This window comes from Atractosteus spatula, chromosome 11, assembly GCF_055471065.1.
Source record: "Atractosteus spatula isolate fAtrSpa1 chromosome 11, fAtrSpa1.hap1, whole genome shotgun sequence".
Classification (NCBI taxonomy): domain Eukaryota; kingdom Metazoa; phylum Chordata; class Actinopteri; order Semionotiformes; family Lepisosteidae; genus Atractosteus; species Atractosteus spatula.
This window is the reverse complement of record NC_142716.1, coordinates 29810169-29829008: the sequence shown is the minus strand read 5'-3', so window position 1 is coordinate 29829008 and position 18840 is coordinate 29810169. Positions and strand designations below refer to the sequence as shown.

At 38.4% G+C, this 18840-nt stretch overlaps 1 protein-coding gene across 1 annotated transcript in view; it reads left to right on the top strand.

The window, feature by feature from the left end:
• Positions 1-18840, top strand: part of faf1 (Fas (TNFRSF6) associated factor 1) — a 151436-nt gene that overhangs the window by 108064 nt on the left and 24532 nt on the right. Inside the window, exons 13-15 of the mRNA XM_088927333.1 lie at positions 1683-1837; positions 12393-12529; positions 12909-12997. Coding sequence (XP_088783459.1) covers positions 1683-1837; positions 12393-12529; positions 12909-12997 — 381 coding nt within the window. The remainder of the gene's footprint in view (positions 1-1682; positions 1838-12392; positions 12530-12908; positions 12998-18840) is intronic.

Genomic DNA, 18840 nt, shown 5'->3' with positions numbered 1-18840 from the left:
CTCTGGTGAAATCCCTCTTGGTGTCACTCACTCCTTGCTATTCCAGAAGGTTCCAATTCTTAACTTGTTTTTTAAAGGGCCACAAAAAAGCCTAATCTAAGAAAATGCAGATGTACAATGACAATACGTTCAAAGACTCTTTTGGGAAGAAGACAAAAACCACAAAACAAAACACACCCTTTTGCCAGTTTTCAAACTGAGTGCTAAAGGAATCTGGAGAGATGGGGGTTTTGAGGTGGGGCGGGGGAGCACTATTGTTGACAGGCTGGCTTCCCATACTGGGCAAAGGTTTTTGGAAACGCAGAATGGGTCAAAGTGGCTTCTCTACTAACTAAACACTTTCCAAAAGTTTCCATGTGGTGCGCGAGGAATAATGAAGTCATCTGTGTGTGTGTGCGCGTCGTTTCTTTTCTTTAGAAAAAGAATTTTTTCCCCTCCTTCCAAGCTGCATTTGCTTGTCTTCTCAGCGTGAGTGTTTAATCTTTTCAGGGCCTTCAGTTGGCCCAGTGAATGAGCTAGAAGCTCTTTCCCGCTAGGAGCTGGGGGCTTATTCTAAACCTCTAATCGCTGAGCAAACACAGCCGTGCTCTCCCCTCCTATTCTACAGGAGCCACAATGCAGCAGGACTTATTTTTCCCTTTTTTTTCCTAATTCCCCCCTCCCTTACGTTTCAAATTTGGAATAACATGGATAAATTCAGGCCTTTCGATCTGAAATGCAGAAAGGCGATGGTCGACCATATGAAGAGCGAGATTCAGAGGCAGAGATAAGAAAATCAGTGATTTTTGTTTACTAGATCTTCAGCTAACCCCTCCTGTCTATTTTTTTTTAATTAGTTCTCAGTTTGGTGCATCCCGGGCTCATATTGCACATTAAATACCCCAGGATTTAGAGGTTGGGATTCGTCAATATTGTCAGCCTCCGATGCCTACCCGAACGGGCTGAGAAGGGTTATTGGCATTTGATGCAAAATAAATAAAGTGATTTGTTCCTTTTGTTTTCCTATCGGCAGCTTCATTTGAAGTTTTTTATTTGCTTTTTAGTTCACTGGCTTAACTGCAGCCTTTCCCATCGTCTGCTGGTGGTTTCGGGTGTGCGCTCTGCTGGGGTAGGCCGGAACTGCAGTGACAAGTTGAAACCTGCCAGCTCTGTCACTGCAGCCGATTTGCAGTGCCCAGAGGAGCGTGCATCTGGGTTTGCTTGTTCTCAAAGTTGCTTCTAACTTTTCATCTATAATAAAGTGTAGAATTTGACATTCCTTTGGAAAGAGTATGAAAGTTGACTCTATAGCTGATGCGTTTTTATTTTAACGTATGTTTGAGCTTTTGTTTTAGTACGGTCACTTGTCTCCTTACATTGCTTTGCACGTGACCCATTACCCAAAGCGCTTATGAAAAGGCAGTCTAAAACTAAAGTTTTCATAAGCTTAATATCCCACTGAAAACCTTGTTATAAAAGCCCAAGTTCTTATTTTCAATGAGCTGGGAAGGTTATGATATAGGTAGTGGTGGCAATGTGCTCTACAATTGTAGAGAAAGTAAACTTACGCTTGTGACTGAGTCTTTCTGTCTCTTGTGCAGGTGTAGCTGCATGGTTGTCCTGCAGAGCTGCTGCAGGGCCAGCCTCACTTTGCAACTTTTCCTCAGTATAAGTTAAACTATACTTGTCTCTGTTTCCCACAGAGAAAGCTGCTTGCTATCTACCTCCACCATGATGAGAGCGTCCTGACCAACGTCTTCTGCTCCCAGATGCTGTGTGCCGAATCCATTGTCTCCTATCTCAGTCAGAACTTCATCACATGGGCCTGGGATGTCACTAAAGAGGCCAACAGAGCCAGGTAACATTAGTCCGACTTTATTTGTATTCTATTTAAGCTCGCATACGAACAACTGAGAGGACTGATTGCTTTTTCTTTTACTGTCTATATATATTTTTCTAAATACTGCCTTCTGCTTGATCTAAATTGTTTATACATATACTGTAGAAATATGACTGAATATTTACCTAGTAGCAGTTTAACTATTCCAGAATGCAGAAAGGTTTGAGGAATTGAAATAAAAGTTGGACATAATTAATGATATTCTGTATTTTGTGTGAATGGATTTTTAGTAAATTAACAACTCTCCAGTTGTCACTTACACTCGGGCTTCATTGACTGGACCCTGAATGTAAATTTTAGAGCAGAATCAATTAATAAAATCTGACTTGTATTGTATCTCTCACATTTTGGTGCTGTATTAGTGCATGATTTCCAAGACAGCCTCCCCCTTGCATGTTTAGAAATCATTTTAACATTACCTTCTGGAATGCAATACTTTTCGAAAGGGAAGAATGAAAATAAATGGCAAAGCTGAGACATAAGTAATAGCGATCAGTATTTTCTTTGTAGGTGGCCATAAGATGTAATGAGCCACTGTTGCTAATTCATTGAATATAGGAGGTTGGAAAAGTGCCGATCTCCACTGATCTGTTGTACTGGCTCTGGTAAGGTAACCCTATTGACCTCAGGTCATCCTCTCTTCCCTCATTTAAATATTTTCTTGATGGTAATTTATCCTCTGTAGTGGTTTCTCTGAGTCCATCTTAGAGTGTTAGTCCTGTGCAAAAAGAAGTATTCCTGGCCCAGTTCGAGCTGCATGTATTCAGAGTCTTGGTTGGACGTAAGCACAAGATTATTCACTTTGTCAGTGGCGGTGTCATTTGCAAATCAGATTAACATAAAAGGTAATACTGTAAAGTGTTGTGTACACCAAACCACTAAGGAGTTTCAAGAGTCCTTGAATGGCTTGCTTTGATGGTAGAACATTAGGAAATTCTCTTTTTAAAAAGTTTGATAAACTTAGCATGGCAAAAAAGGGCTTTTCAAATTTACAGACTTACACTCTGTGAGCCTAGGTTTTGTATGTCCAAAGTTATTAATTTAAGAATTTAAATGAAGGCTAAATGAAATAAAATGAAATTCCAGCAAGGGAATTTTTCCAACTTGGAAAAATCACTTACCCATTATACATAGTATGTCGATTATAGTATACCGATTGCATTGAATATTAAGGGATTCAATCTTTAATGGTGAAGACAGAATAATATCTGAATGATGTGCAAGTTCTGTCACTAAAACTACATAGATGGACTGTAAATACATCAAATGTTTGAGTCCCAAAGCAGTTTTATGTACCGAAAACCACAAAAAGTACCCTTTTAACAATATTTTCTAATGGGATAAATAAAAGGCCTGTGCACAGAAATAGGACTGTATCAAGAAATATTTCATTAACAGAACCTGAGTGGTTATAGCTTGTACTGTAGAGCTATTACCTGCAGGTGCAATGCGTTGCTCCTGGTCTTTACACACCTCAGGAGCAGTAGGTCATGTCCTCTCACCAAAATCCCTATGTCATTGGAAGGCAGTGAGATTGTGAGGACGGCTGCTAATTGATCAAAGGGGTTCCTCCAGGCAATCGCCACCCATCCCCCTCCCTCCTGTCCCCCTCAGGTAATTAACTGCCCTCTCGATGGCTGACCCCTTGCTAGAGCCCTCACACTGCCTGGATACAAACCGCTTGACCGTGCCGAACCCGACCCCCTCCCCCTACTCCTAACCCCCCACTACCAGCAGAATAGAACAGAATTCCAGCCCAGGTGTGAGCTCTTAGTGTTGGCGCTAGCTTGCCCTTTCTCCCGCTGTTGAGAAAGGCCTGGGCTGCAGGCAGTGGCGGAGACAGATGGAAGTTTGATTGTGTACCAGCGGCAAGTTTGGCTCAGGGGCACGTTAAGCTGAGCGGCTTTTTTTCCACTAGGATACACCTCTAAGCCGCCCCCCATAAGGAGGCGTTTAAGAAAGACGGGAGTTAAGACACTGAACCCTTCTTTCCTCCCTCATTCTTTCCTTTTTTACACCGCTCCAGCTGAGCCATTTTCCTGCAGATTAAAGGCAGCCAACATCTGGGGCTTTTCCCCTTTACAAAACACACACTTATGCACACAGATTGCCGCAGCAAAAGCTGCTTCTTGTGCAATTGTTCGCCATCAAATCACAGTGGTTAGAGGGCTGCACAAGTTCACAGAGCCTACATCTGGAGGTTGCTTGACCTGACAGTTGGGTGTTGCTCCTGGCATTGAGAGTAAGGCTATGAATTAAATATTACAAACAAGCTTGCTTTAACTTGCTGATTGCTGTCGGTTTTGCTATGAAAGAGACCCATAGGGAAGCTCAGATTAGGTGGGGGTCATATTTTATGTAATTGTTGGGCTGTTTTGTAAATACTTACACAACGCTTCAAATTACCATACTATTACAAATAATAATCACAGATGTCAAGTTTTTATTTGGTCCAAATGCAACTATTTAAATTTGACAAGTGTGTTTTTTTTATTCAACTTTACACCAACAAAAATACATGATGCATAATTAAATTTTCACTTTTTTGGAAATGCTGTGAATGGCACTGCAGATAACTTGCTTAAGAAAGCATACCTGATTCGAAGAATAATCCTCTGAACCTACCACCAGATTTCTCCATCAGTTGTACTCGAAGAATGTTTTGAATTCCCTTAGTAACAGAAGTGAATAAAAGACAGCTTTATAAACCAGCTGGTTCAATGCATTTTAAATAGATGTCTATCTACCAAAACATATTTGCATTGTGCTCATACAGCACTCGTGCTTTAGCACTGCATTAAATTGGTGATCTTCAGGCATGTGCAATAGAATTGCAATGAATTCATCACCCAGAGATGTATCTCTAGGTAAACACTGTAGAAATGTATTAATCTAAGAGTTTCTGTGTTACTTGCTTAACCGTATACAAAGTGAAAAGCCTTTTTCTTACAAAGAGATCCATCAATGACAAATAGAGAAATATTTATACTTGGCATTTGAAAATGAGAACCTTGAGTGCTAATACAATCCAGTACGTCCCTTCATTTAGTCAATGATTTATTCTTGGACCACATCAAACCTGTTTATAAAATGTTTCCAGTGGTAAGTCTCTTCCCTGTGATTTGGTGCTTCCCTGCTACCTTGTGTCCTTGCAATACCATAATGCTTTCACCTCTTCAGTGAGTTTAATGGGGTGTTTGATGTTAATAGCCTTATCTACTTGTTTGTTGTGGGATATTAAAATTAATTTTCATGAACACGGCAAGGTTAAATATCATGGCACTAATGACACTTTGGTATAATGAACTGGTACGGGCTGGAAGCTCATCAGGAAGATGATAAGGAAAATGGCAAAGCTTTCTGAAATGCAAATACTCAAATTTATCTCAACTTCAGTTTGCTAACTAAAACTGTATTCATTTGAACAAGTTTTGTTGCTGATCATTTTATTCTTGATTCTTGAGGAAAGAAGATTTTATTTTCTGATGAGTTGTTCATGTCCTTACTGAATAACTAAAATTACTACGTACATTCACAGTAGATTCTGATTTTAGGAACCTGGAAACCTTATATAATGCCACAGTCCGATTTTGTGTAATTTTTTAAATTAGTGTGGATATAATGATCAGAATCATTGGATTTCAAATCATTTCCTCTTTCAAATCATGTAATGGAATAACCATTGATACTTCCCTTTTCATGTAATTTGAATTTTAGGGCATTACAGTTTGTTTCTGTGTCCGTAAGACTTTCTAGCAAGTGTGTTTGACACCGGTTGCCGTGTCAGATAAGTGACGAATCAGGAGTGCTCTTGAAGAACCTAACCAACGGGCTTTCTTCGGACGCTTGCCTTTGAGAGTTGTGTCAAATCCCATGCTCTTGTGCAATCTCAGAAGAGCTCTGGGGACCTGGTGGGGGCTAAGGCCTTACGTAATGAGTGTAATAGTGTTGGGTTTCACACAAGCCCCGGCAATTGTTCCCATCTCCTAGTCGACTGGTTAGAATTACCCCTGTGTATTGTTCTGGACTGGCCCCTGTCAGACTTGTGCTAACCCTCAAGAACAAGAGGAAGGATTAAAGAGGGAGATCGTCTCAATAGGCAGGCCTTGGCATCTTCATCAGTTTAGAAAGCCAGGGGTGTGTTTTTCAGCCAGGTACTTAATTGGGCACCCTCTCTTTAACCTTCTGCTTTGGACTGCCTCAAGGGGTGATTGACACTAGTTTATTTTTGCTTCATTCACTTTTCTCAAAGGGGGAGGGATTGTCTTTTAAGAATATAAGAAGCACTGTAGTCTCTGTGTTAAGGATGTACTTTCTAAGCCAGTAAGAAAGGCCTGAGGTTATAGATTGTCAGAACACCCTTTGTGTAATTTAAAAACAAAAAAAAACGTATGTTTTCTATTGTTCACAGTGACATACTGTACCACGTACTTTTAAGTTAATGTCTCACTATGGAAAAGTATAAAAAAATTAAGAAATGTTTTATGGATACAGGCATATGTTCAGGCTGTCTCGGTGATAAATTGAGTACATTTCTGATTCTGCTTACTTTAAAAGAGTATTGCATTTTCAGGCTCTTTGGCTAAGTGGGCAGGTTAGTTCCTTTCTGGGGGGCTAGGACTGGGCTTCAATACCTTTTCTGCTCGAGTCCTTTGCAATATCATTTTAACATAAATCATTGTGTCTTATAACCAGTTTTGCTGATTTTCACATTTCTGTTTCATTATCAGTAATGTTTTGTGGTGATGTGACTGGATATATTGAATGGTTAACAGTCTGTTTTGAGCAGAGCATGTTGATCTTAATTAGAAGTGGTAAAGTGATAGAAGATCAGAATAGTTTTAAGATTATAACCAACCATGAAAGTACAAAATAGCTGTGCAAACAATTAAATTTAGTAGATACACATCCTGGAACCAGGCCAGATGGAGAATATAATTAATGGGTGTTAAAAAATAAAACCTTTGACAGTTGAGTTATGTTATGGGAATTTCTGCACTTACAAAAACTGAAATTGCCGATGGATTAACCCTATGTTTCAGTAAAACTGAAGAGAGTCTTTTAATTAATGGGCAAGCTCTCTCACTGTGGCAGAAATGAGACAAGAAGTGATGTTTTTCTCATACCCGTCACAAATCAAAGCTACACAACATATTCCATAGTTTTTGTATTTTAGAATTGTATTCACAGATGGTGATTTATAGCAATTAATATTAAATATTAATAACAAATATTTAGCAACAATCCTAAAGACAAAATTTAGTGTAAAGTATCAGTGTGCCAAGAACAAAATAGAACTACAGAATGAGTGTTTTGTGCAGCTCTGTTTTTTCAATGTGTGCAGGGGGTACATGAACAATTTGCACTGATATTAAAAAAACAGTCATGTGGCTCAAGCTTGATTGTTAAAAACGTAAGAACTCCTAACTACCATGTCTCACCAATGTCACCATGAACAAACCAAGACAGCACCACTGCTAACAACCATCGCAATTAAATGAAAGAAAAAGGACTGGACATTTTGCTGCTGTACCACTTTTCATTTAAATGAGGAGGAAACTAAAAACAGAGTATCTGCTCAAAAGATTACTTAACATAATCACAAACATCAAGTCTTTGTTAACATATTAGGCTGATGAATGCGCAAGATCATTTTTCAGACTGTGAAAACGCTATTTTTCATAAATCATCAAATATTATTTTAATCAAGACCTATTTTACTATTGACTTAAAAAAATAAAATGACTGCCTAATAACATTTAACCCCATTTTAGACTTTAAATCCCTAAACCTGATCAATCCACCAATGACAAATTCTTCAATAGATCCAAAACATACGTTTCTTAAGCTTGGAATTCCTCCATGACCATGCCACCCATTATGTGATGCTTACTGGAAATCTGTATAAGTATTGAGTAGGCGTAGTTTATTTCATGGTGGTGTAAAACCATGTGTTTCTATGAAGTTTACAAGATGCATTAAAGATTTGAATTGTGTGAAGGTGAGTACATCAATAAAAAATGAATAATCATATGTTTGTGAAGACAACAATCTCACACACAAGACACAGTCAGCACAGCACATGTGAGGCTATGAATCAGGAGATATGGCGTTGCTGTAAACATTTGCACCACTAGACAAATATAAATCACACAATAGAAATAAGTAAATTTAAAGAATATTACATAGTCATGTAATTATATTGATGGTACATGTTGCCTCTCCCAGGAGAATTACTTTGTTCCATCAGATTCTCATCTATCCCTGACCAGTTGCAGTTTTTGTCATCTGTGTCAGCTTGTACTAGATCGCTCTTGTCCAAGAACCTCAAGTTCTTTGTGAAAGTTCCAGTTCTCCCGATTTCTTCACCATCAAACAGTTCTCTTCATTCTGGTCAGGTATTTGCTATTTTGCCAACATTCTGCAGGTGGTCAGGATGCCTGAGTCTCATCCGATTTCTGTGCTTCTGCATTCATGTCCTGCTGTTCTGTTTGTTACAAAGAGGCGCACACCATCTCTTTTTTTCTGACTGCCCCTCCATCTTCTCCACCCTCCAGCTTCTCAGCCTGTGCTTTTCTGTAATGTTATCTCTAAATTGATTTGAAATCTCTTTAGTCTTCATGATTGAATCTTTGTTTGAATTTTACTACCTGACTGAAGGAGCTTACAGAGACCTGTAATCATGCTCAACACTGTCATTGCACATAGAGGCAATTAAGATCATTTTGCCGCAGAAAAGGCTTTGAATATTTACTACAGCAGCATTTTATATTACTTATATTGAATCAATCATTTTTCATTTATGCTAATTATTTACTCTGTTCTTTTTGTTTGCTTTGCATGCATGGAGTATTTTGTTCAGTATGTATCAAAAAATTAATCGCTACATTAAAGTGTCCTGAGTGCAAGCTTTATAGCTACAACGCGTGAAAACTGTGCAAGGGTCTGAATACTTTTGCAACGCACTGTAAACTATATTAGGATGCAGATAAAGGGTTTCTAAATGGATTTAATCGGATGAGCTAGGTGTTCTAATGTAAACTATTCAATACTGACCACCTTTGAAGCAGATCTCAGAAGTAGGCTGAGACCTCTGAGAAAAACCAGGGGCTCAGCGCTCTTCCCTCTAGACCAGAATTTCCAAACCAACACTCCAGTGTGGTGACTAGTGACACTGTGCTGTAGGATGTGCCATTCTTCAAATGAAATTTGGTAAATCAAGGTTCTGATGACTTGGTCTTTAATATCCTATGAAGCTGTCCGAAAGTGTACTTATGTTAACCTCGGTGTCTTGGGCCTGCACCATCTGACCTTTCTAAAGGTCTTGGTTAAATCAGTTGATAAAGTAATTTCTCATGTCTCCACCTTATCTGCTGTGTAGTAGGCCTGCCGGTGCAGAATGGTAATTAGTACTGCCCTTCAGTACTATATGAGGCTTTCTCCTGCTGCGTAAAGCACTTTGAGATTAAAAGCATTTTTAAATACATTTTTTTTCATTGAGTTTTAGTCTATACTTTGTACAAGATGAAAACAAAGTTCCTGTAATGTGCTGGCTTCTTCTTTTCTTGCCTCACAGAATTTTGCCTTAAATGAAAGTGTTTTAAGGAGTATCAGTCCTACTCCCATTTTGATCGTGTGCATTTTAGCCTTAGCACCGATTTGATCTCAAGTGAGCTGAGCATGTCCTGAATTTACATTTTCTTAAATCTGGAAAGTCATACCATGCTACTCCAGTGGAAAATCCTATAATCTCTGTGTCATTTGTAAAACTAAGGAAAAGTAATTTTACTTGATTGTGTAGATGATTGTGGTTTTATGGTGAACTTTCAAGTAAGTGATTCTTGCTGGAACACAAGACTTTGATTTGTTTTGCACCAAATGCAGATGCTATTGATTATTTGTACAAACGGGCAGGATAGTGCAGCGTGGTTAACACTGATGACCTCTGGCCAGACTGTCTTTAGTCTAGTGCCTTTAAAGGATAGTGCGTTGACATCTTTTTCTCTGCAAGTATCTAGTTGGTACAGCTCTCTTCTGAAGTTTAATGCAGAATTATGAAGGCGTAACTCTACCCCTCTATCACCCCTTTCTCTAGTGACCAGCTATATTCAAGCCATCCCATTTCTTATTTTAACTGCAGTTATTAAAATGGATCTTATTAAAAAATTAATCTGTATTTGCATTCAGCCCCTTGCAATTCATTAATATTATGACATTTACCACCAGCTCTGCAGGTCTGCTGTCAGCTACCCTTTTCCTTCGGCAAAATGTTAATTTAAAGTTCTGTCTTGTAATGGAATAAGAAATCCTCTCTGCCCTATCAATTCGCAGTGTCTGGCAAGGAATACTAATTCCAAGCCTACCTGGATGTACAAGACTTTTCTGGGAATGAAACACCAAATTGTTTGAAAGTCTTGAAAGCTGTCTGTTGGACGTTAAACTGAATGGGGTCAGTGCCCCTGAAATTTGCTTGCCTGGTGTTAGAAAGTTAATTTTTCAGATACTGTCCTTTAGAACCACTTACAAGGCTAAAAATGTCCCTGATAGTTGGTGAAAACCACAGAGTACACAGACCACATGACTTTGTAGCCTTTATAATGTTTTAAATAAAAATAAATTTTTATTTTATTTAATGATTCATTTTTTTCTAAACATGTATGTGCTACTCATAAAATCCCAAATTTTCTGTGTATTCTTTCTGCATATTCTGTGTGTCTAAATATATAGGTTAATAAGCAAAAAATACTGTAGTCCCTCCAGGTTGAAATTACCGGAATCATTTTAATTGAGGAAAATTGCAGATAGAAGCTTAGGCATCCAATTGAAGAAACCCGGGTTCAAGATACAGATGTATAGGATGCCTCATAAAAACAATGTGTGAATTTCCTAATCATGGAAGCCTGTAGGATCATATTTAAGGATCAGAGGAAAGCTAACAATACAAGCTGTTGTAAAGTCCTTTGGTAAACCTCGAATACTGCACTTTTTTGTGCAGACATTTGGGAACTTGTTTCAATGGATTTTAAAGGACCCCATAAAAAGAAAATGTGGTTTACATTTCATACCATGGTCCACCACTTATTCACTACTTGTATATCCACGTTGAGATGTTAAGAATCAATCATGTGAAGGTGCATGGCTAATATAAAAGTATCAGGCATGGTTTTTGTACAGCAGTATAATGATGATGATGATACTGTGTTTTAAATTTTGCAGTACTTTTTAGATCTTTGTTAACTTCGGGCACTAGTTTATTTTCTTTTCATGTTTGTAATACATAGTCCTGATTTTGCATTTGTGCACTGCAGTACCATCCTCAGAGGTTCTCGATTTGTATGAAGATGTCTTTCTATAAGTGGTAAAGGTAAAACGATCTATAAAAGTTCTATCAGAACTGTGACACATCCAGGAGTTGTGGTGCCATAGCTACCAGTGTTTTACACAAGTGGGCCCAGGAGAAAAAAACAGTTCACCTTTTGTTTATAGTGCAGGGAAATGCAAACCAAAACAGAACCTAGCCCTTCATTGAGCTACTATCTAGACGTCTTCATAGTCCGTCACTGTCTGTAGCAAGGCTGCAAAGCTGCTTACCAGCTTTTAAAACATTGTTGTTCCTCGTTAAATTACTTAAATTCATGGGTCACCTACCCATCATCTTCTCAGAAGTTGTCTGAAGGCAGCAGAAGGTTCCCCATAGCATTCACCATATTGTCAGGACTTTGCACTACCCCACAGAACATTGAGCTCATTTTTAAGCTGCTACAGTTATGTCTAGATGTGTTCATGTTAAATTTCTAGGTTTTTCCACAGCTTCTGGTAGTTGCTAAAGGCAGTTCAAATCAAGTCCAAATGCCGGTTTCTAGATAAGTAAAACCTGACCTGTGTTTCTTCTAAGGATGAGTTCAAAAATACCTCCTAGAGAACTGAAAAAGGAACATGCAGGAGCTTCCAAGTGTTAGATCGTCCACTGTTTTAATGCTTTAAATGCTTTACCCTGATGTGAATTTGTTGAACATGTGCTGGCAAAATGCTTCATATTCTCCGGATTCACGAAGCAATCACAATATTTTATTATTGTGTTTTGGAGAGCAATTCATTGTGGTCTAACACTACCCTAATTTTATCCTGTCAACAAAGGCTCAAGACTCATGTTCACAATATTGTCTAAGTGCTGTTCACATAGGTCAAGTGCTGGTATATAAGCCACTTTGCTCCATGAAATACTGGATCATTTAAAAGTCTCAGATCAGGCATTAATTGTTTGCTAATTGTGCTGGAATTAGCTATCCATACTGGCAGAGATATTGCTGGGTCCTGCCAGCATGTGAACATTTATTTCCAAAATGAACACATCTAGTTAGATTTGAAATCATGTGTAGACATCAGAACACCAAAACCTACTGATTTTAAATTGCTGCCGATATAAGGAGGCTTATGTTATTCTTAAATTTGAACATGAAAGACTAATTTTCCTGCAGTAATACTTTCTATCTTGTGTGTCTTCCTTTGGCAGGTTGCTGACAATGTGCACAAGGCATTTTGGCAGTGTGGTGGCACAGACCATCCGAACTTACAAGACAGACCAATTTCCCCTCTTCCTCATTGTGATGGGCAAACGGGCATCAAACGAAGTGCTAAATGTCATTCAAGGTAATATTTCCCAGGACCTGGGAAACACAATTGGACAGGAATACATTTATGGGGAACAAAAATGGGACTGAGTCTTGGACTTTGACGTAGAGCCTACAGGAACACATATCAAATTATCGTAAACCTGTTTAAATATTATGAATAAATTGGATGTACAGATGGATTTATAGATTTTTTTTCTTTCTAAATACTTAAGGGCTTGTATTATTTTTTAAAAATCTAATTAGATATTTTCATTAAAACTTGTACTTCTTTCTGCCCTTCTCCTTCCTAATAACTCCATAGTGATTAATTCTGAAATTAGTGCCGTCTCTCTAGATTTTTTTCCCCTTCCACTCTTTAATAACTTGTTGGTGAGTTGATGTCTGTGTGTTGCTAGGGAACACGACAGTGGATGAACTGATGATGAGGCTAATGGGGGCGATGGAGATCTTTACAGCTCAGCAGCAAGAGGATATCAGAGATGAGGTGAGGGGCCGCAGCCTGGAGGGGTGAGGGGGTCCTGTCCAAGGACATGAAGCCAATTCCCACGTCTGAATCTTATCTTCTTGAGTTTCATGTTATAAAGTGTTTTCATTTAGTTTTCTACTATATATCAGCACTTAATAGACTTCCAAAACTAATGGGTATGTTGCAAAACCATGTACAAATGGGCTGCTATGACAGATACTGCATAAATTTATGTCCTGTGTCATGTATTCAACAACATGAAGCACAAAAGGCAGCAGGCACAAATGTGCCATTGTGTAGCAGCCTCTTGTGTTGCACAGGCAGATAATCATGCACAAAGCTGATATTTGTAGCAGCTACGAGATGCTTTATTAAACTGTTACATTGTTTTAACGAGATAAAGAGAATTGTGACCAACATCATTTGTCATTTGCTAAAAATTTGTGCTTCTTGCGCAGAAAGTCTGCATGCAAGTAAAAATGGACCATTATAATCCAACTGTGGTTACTGCTGAAGTAACATAGTAACTGACTGAGCTGTGTGATTGTGACTGTGACTGAATTTTCAGTCCAAATCAAACGGAAAAGGAAGTTAGATGGATACCTGCTTCTGTTACGGTGATCCTAAGGAAGAGGTTCTTCTATTTTGCCTTCAGTGTCTCACAAGAAAGACCATTACCAAACATTGAGGATAGAAATGGAAATAATTTCAACAACATGTGACCATAGTTCAGTCTGTTTTACTACCCATGAGAAAAAATGTGGAATACCTTATTAGAATTAGAATTAGAAGCAATCTATCTTACACAGTGCATAAGACCTGGATGTGTAGTGAATCTAGAGAAGCACCTGTGATTATTCTGTCATATGTCTGACTTAGTTATGCTGTTTCCTGTTTTAATTAGCACCATAAATGCATGTTATTCAACTGTAATCCTACACTTAGATATTTGTACCCTTTAGGTTACTGTGAAGGCCACTTTTCTGATCAGTGGCAATTGGATAAAACTATCCTGACAGGTTGAACAAACTCTTGGGTAATTTAATGTAGTGGACTGATCTAAGATTTGCAGTTAATGATCTATTTAGGTCTGAAGTCTATGGTTATGAAGTTTAAAATTAGCCATGGAACTTGTGTATATGTTTATCTTCTGACCATACAGTAGGTCACCAGGCAGGGTGTATGTCTTTCTTCTTGAGAGGATCATTTGACATTTTGCTTCCACTGGTGTGCTGTTCACCATCAGCAATGCCATCCACTTTACAGCATTTTTAGTCCACAGACCATTATCTTTACAGATAGTTACTAGGCAGTCTGAATTTCTGCCCTATAGGGATTGCGTTTTGAAAGGCCAAGAGTGCCTTTTTGCCGTGTCTAGCTGGCCTGTGCTGACTTTTCTAACATACAGCCATGCATGTTGGAACAAATCAGACTTGGTAAACTTTGTGTTTTACAAAATGTAAAAGCGGAAAAAACAAAAGGCAAGTTTTCCTTAAAGGTTATTGTTCATACAATAAAAAAGACGGAGCTGGCTTTTGTTTGAGAAGGGGGCATGAGTTGTTTTTTTTCCTTGAAGTCTTGACAATACAAACAGGATCCAAATTCCGGTTCCTTTACCTCTTTTTCTCTAAAGCTGCTTTAAACCAACAGAAACAGCAAACATCTAACAATCCCAGAGCTCCTGCTTCATTTATAAGAACTGAAATGTAAAATAGAGACTGTATATCTTTCATGTAAATACAGGAATCCTGCAGATTAGCTTGGAGAATAGGGGAGTTTCCTGCGAGGGAAAGATGTGGATGAAAAAGAATCAATTCCATACAAAGAAAGTTAACTGTTTGTTTCCTTTTTGTATAGCAGAACGAACAGAGGCTTCTCTCCAAACTGACATTTGAGAGTCCTGATCTGAATACCTTTAGACTATTAATTCATTAATCATTTAAGAGGTTCAGTAGCTCGGGGAAATGCACAGTGTCAGTGGGAAGAGCAGTGACTTGAACCTTGAACCATAAGCCTTTTGCCTTAACTGCTAGACCACCTAGCCTTCTACAAAAAGTAGTAGCACACTGTCTGCAGCTACAGTGGTGTGAAAAAGTGTTTGCCCCCTTCCTAATTTCTTATTTTTTTGCATGTTTGTCACACTGAAATGTTTCAGATCATCAAACAAATTGAAATATTAGACAAAGATAACACAAGTAAACACAAAATGCAGTTTTTAAATGAAGGTTTTTATTATTAAGGGAAAAAAAAATCCAAACCTACATGGCCCTGTGTGAAAAAGTGATTGCCCCCCCTGTTAAAACATAAATCAACTGTGGTTTATCACATGTTTGGAAAGCTGAGTTCAATTTCTCTAGCCACACCCAGGCCTGATTACTGCCACACCTGTTCTCAATCAAGAAATCACTTTAATAGGACCTGCCTGACAAAGTGAAGTAGACCAAAAGATCCTCAAAAGCTAGACATCATGCTACGATCCAAAGAAATTCAGGAACAAATGAGAAACAGAGTAATTGAGATTTATCAGTCTGGAAAAGGTTATAAAGCCATTTCTAAAGCTTTGGGACTCCAGCGAACCACAGTAAGAGCCATTATCCACAAATGGCGAAAACATGGAACAGTGGTGAACCTTCCCAGGAGTGGCCGGCCGACCAAAATTACCCCAAGAGCGCAGCGACGACTCATCCAAGAGGTCAGGAAAAACCCCACAACAACATCCAAAGAACTGCAGGCTTCACTTGCCTCAGTTAAGGTCAGTGTTCATGACTCCACCATAAGAAAGAGACTGGGCAAAAATGGCCTGCATGGCAGAGTTCCAAGACGAAAACCACTGCTGAGCAAAAAGAACATAAAGGCTCGTCTCAGTTTTGCCAGAAAACATCTTGATGATCCCCAAGACTTTTGGGAAAAAGACTCTGTGGACTGACGAGACAAAAGTTGAACTTTTTGGAAGGTGTGTGTCCCATTACATCTGGCGTAAAAGTAACACAGTATTTCAGAAAAGGAACATCATACCAACAGTAAAATATGGTGGTGGTAGTGTGATGGTCTGGGGCTGTTTTGCTGCTTCAGGACCTGGAAGACTTGCTGTGGTAAATGGAACCATGAATTCTGCTGTCTACCAAAAAATCCTGAAGGAGAATGTCGGGCCATCTGTTCGTGACCTCAAGCTGAAGCGCGCTTGGGTTCTGCAGTAGGACAATGATCCAAAACACACCAGCAAGTCCACCTCTGAATGGCTTAAGAAAAACAAAATGAAGACTTTGGAGTGGCCTAGTCAAAGTCCTGACCTGAATCCGATTGAGATGTTGTGGCATGACCTTAAAAAAGTGGTAAAGGCTCGAAAACCCTCCAATGTGGCTGAATTACAACAATTCTGCAAAGATGAGTGGGCCAAAATTCCTCCACAGCGCTGTAAAAGACTCATTGCCAGTTATCGCAAACGCTTGATTGCAGTTGTTGCTGCTAAGGGTGGCCCAACCAGTTATTAGGTTTAGGGGGCAATCACTTTTTCACACAGGGCCATGTAGGATTGGATTTTTTTTTTTCCCTTAATAATAAAAACCTTCATTTAAAAACTGCATTTTGTGTTTACTTGTGTTATCTTTGTCTAATATTTCAATTTGTTTGATGATCTGAAACATTTCAGTGTGACAAACATGCAAAAAAATAAGAAATCGGGAAGGGGGCAAACACTTTTTCACACCACTGTATATATGAGGAAGGATTTTAATCCATTGAAATGCTAGGATAGGTACTTGACTCCATGCTGTCATATTCTAAGGGTAACTCAGTTCTCTAGCAGCAGTCAGTTTTTAGGTATTGAGGATTTTCTCTGTTCACGTATAATTTTTGCAATATGATAAAATTCTCAAATTTCCCTGGTGCTAGACATTGAAAACGTATCACATAAATCAGTGCATTAAGCTTAGAACAGTGCTCCTCAAATTCATTAAAGGGGGCCAGCAATCAAGCAAGTTTTATATCATCTAAGACCTATACAAGAAGGCTGAATTAAGCCTAAGGCACTTTAACCCTCTTCCTGAGATACTGTGCTGTTTATGCTGATGTAGAGACTAAAAACGGTTCAAATCAAATACTCTGTTTAAAATAAATTTATTACTTACAAACCTAACATAATTTGGAGGTATCTTCATTCCTTAGGTTACGCTTTGTCAATATGAGGTAATATTTCCAGTAACTTCTTTGCTACTTATATGTAATTTTAAAGTAACCGTAAATGGAAATGGTAGATTTCAAGATCAAGTTCAACCTAAAAATGTCTACAAAATGTTACATTTTCCTTAGTTGTACTGTAATTTGAATATATTCTTATTACTTGTGGTTAGCTGTACCCCAGTGAAGTAATATTTCAGATAAACAGCTGTGGGTTTAGAGAATTTGTTGCTTGGTGATTAAATAAATCATAACAAATCAGTCAGTATAAAAGGTTCTTAAATTAAGCCCAGCCTCAGAAATCTCTAACAAAATGGCATGATGTATTATTACTTAGTGGTTGAATATATGTTTCTAGAATGTTACAGAAACATGAGTAATTCAGAGGAGTTGTCCCTTGGAATACAGCAAGATTGAGCTGGGAGGTTTAATGACAGATAATAACACACTCTGTGAATTCCTTATTAAACCTCTCATCATATTTAATATTTAATATTTAACCACAGTTTGACCAAAGTGGTTTGGAAAGGTTTTGTCCAGGAGAGACCTGATTAGTTTATCAAAGAGTCTTGCTACTGCACTTTTTTACTGACTAGTTTCTGCGTTTTCCATTGTTTTTTTGGTAAATTTATGAAGTGGACTTTAGGTTTGAATCACAATGGTTCATATGTGCATAGCAACAGGAATCAAGCTAAGTGGTTTATTTGCTCTGGGTAATTACTAATGTAGTGCCCATCCACAGAATAGAAGGCCCAATACTTTCCCAATAAGTCTGACTTCTGTTAACATGTAAACTAATGAAAACAATTGTAAAACTAAACTGAGATATCCCCTATATGGAAATATTATAGGAATAAAAAAAGAGTTTTACAAAAAACTGCTAAGTAACGACAGTAATGGATATATTTAGATCATGTGATATGATATAGTTTGATTTTTAGAAAGCTTTTGATAAAGTTTCCCATAATTTAGTCCTCGAATTGCACATGGTGGGCATACAGGGAAAGGCCTGTGTGTAGATTCAGAGTTGATAATTAAATAGAACAGGGTACAGATAAGGGGTGAATACACAAATTGGGGTGATGTAATTAGTTGATTACTGCAGGTATCTGTACTAGCACCACTTCTCTTCTTAATTTATATGAGTGAAAAAGATTCCAATATAGCTAGCCAAGTTTGCAAATGATACCAAATTATCAGGATTATTAAACAGTTTAGGAGCAGTAAATGAAATTCAAAAAGATTTAAATAAAACTCACAACACCTGGCAGTCTTTTAATATAGACAACGGGTCGAGTAGCTACCTCTCATTTCTAACAAATCTTCTACAAAGAATAAAGTTAATAGTATGTAGTGTACATAAAGTTTGGTAGTGTACAGAAAACTGCATGTAACAGCCTTAGGCGAAATGTCCTATGAAGCCTTATCAACACGAGCTGATTGTTTTGTGAAAGGCATGCATGGCCTGTCTTCCAAGCACTTTTTTGCAGACCCCGATGCCAATGGAGCATGTCAACAGGTGAGTTGAGGAATATCTTTTATTGTCTATGACAGAGAGGGGCTGGGTGGAGTTGTGTGGTAGCTGCTCATCCTGAAATAACACACATGTCTCAGTCAGCTGTCAGGCTGTGTTACATTGAGAAATGGTTTTAGCACCTGGGCCTCAGGTTTCGCCAGCTAGCCAG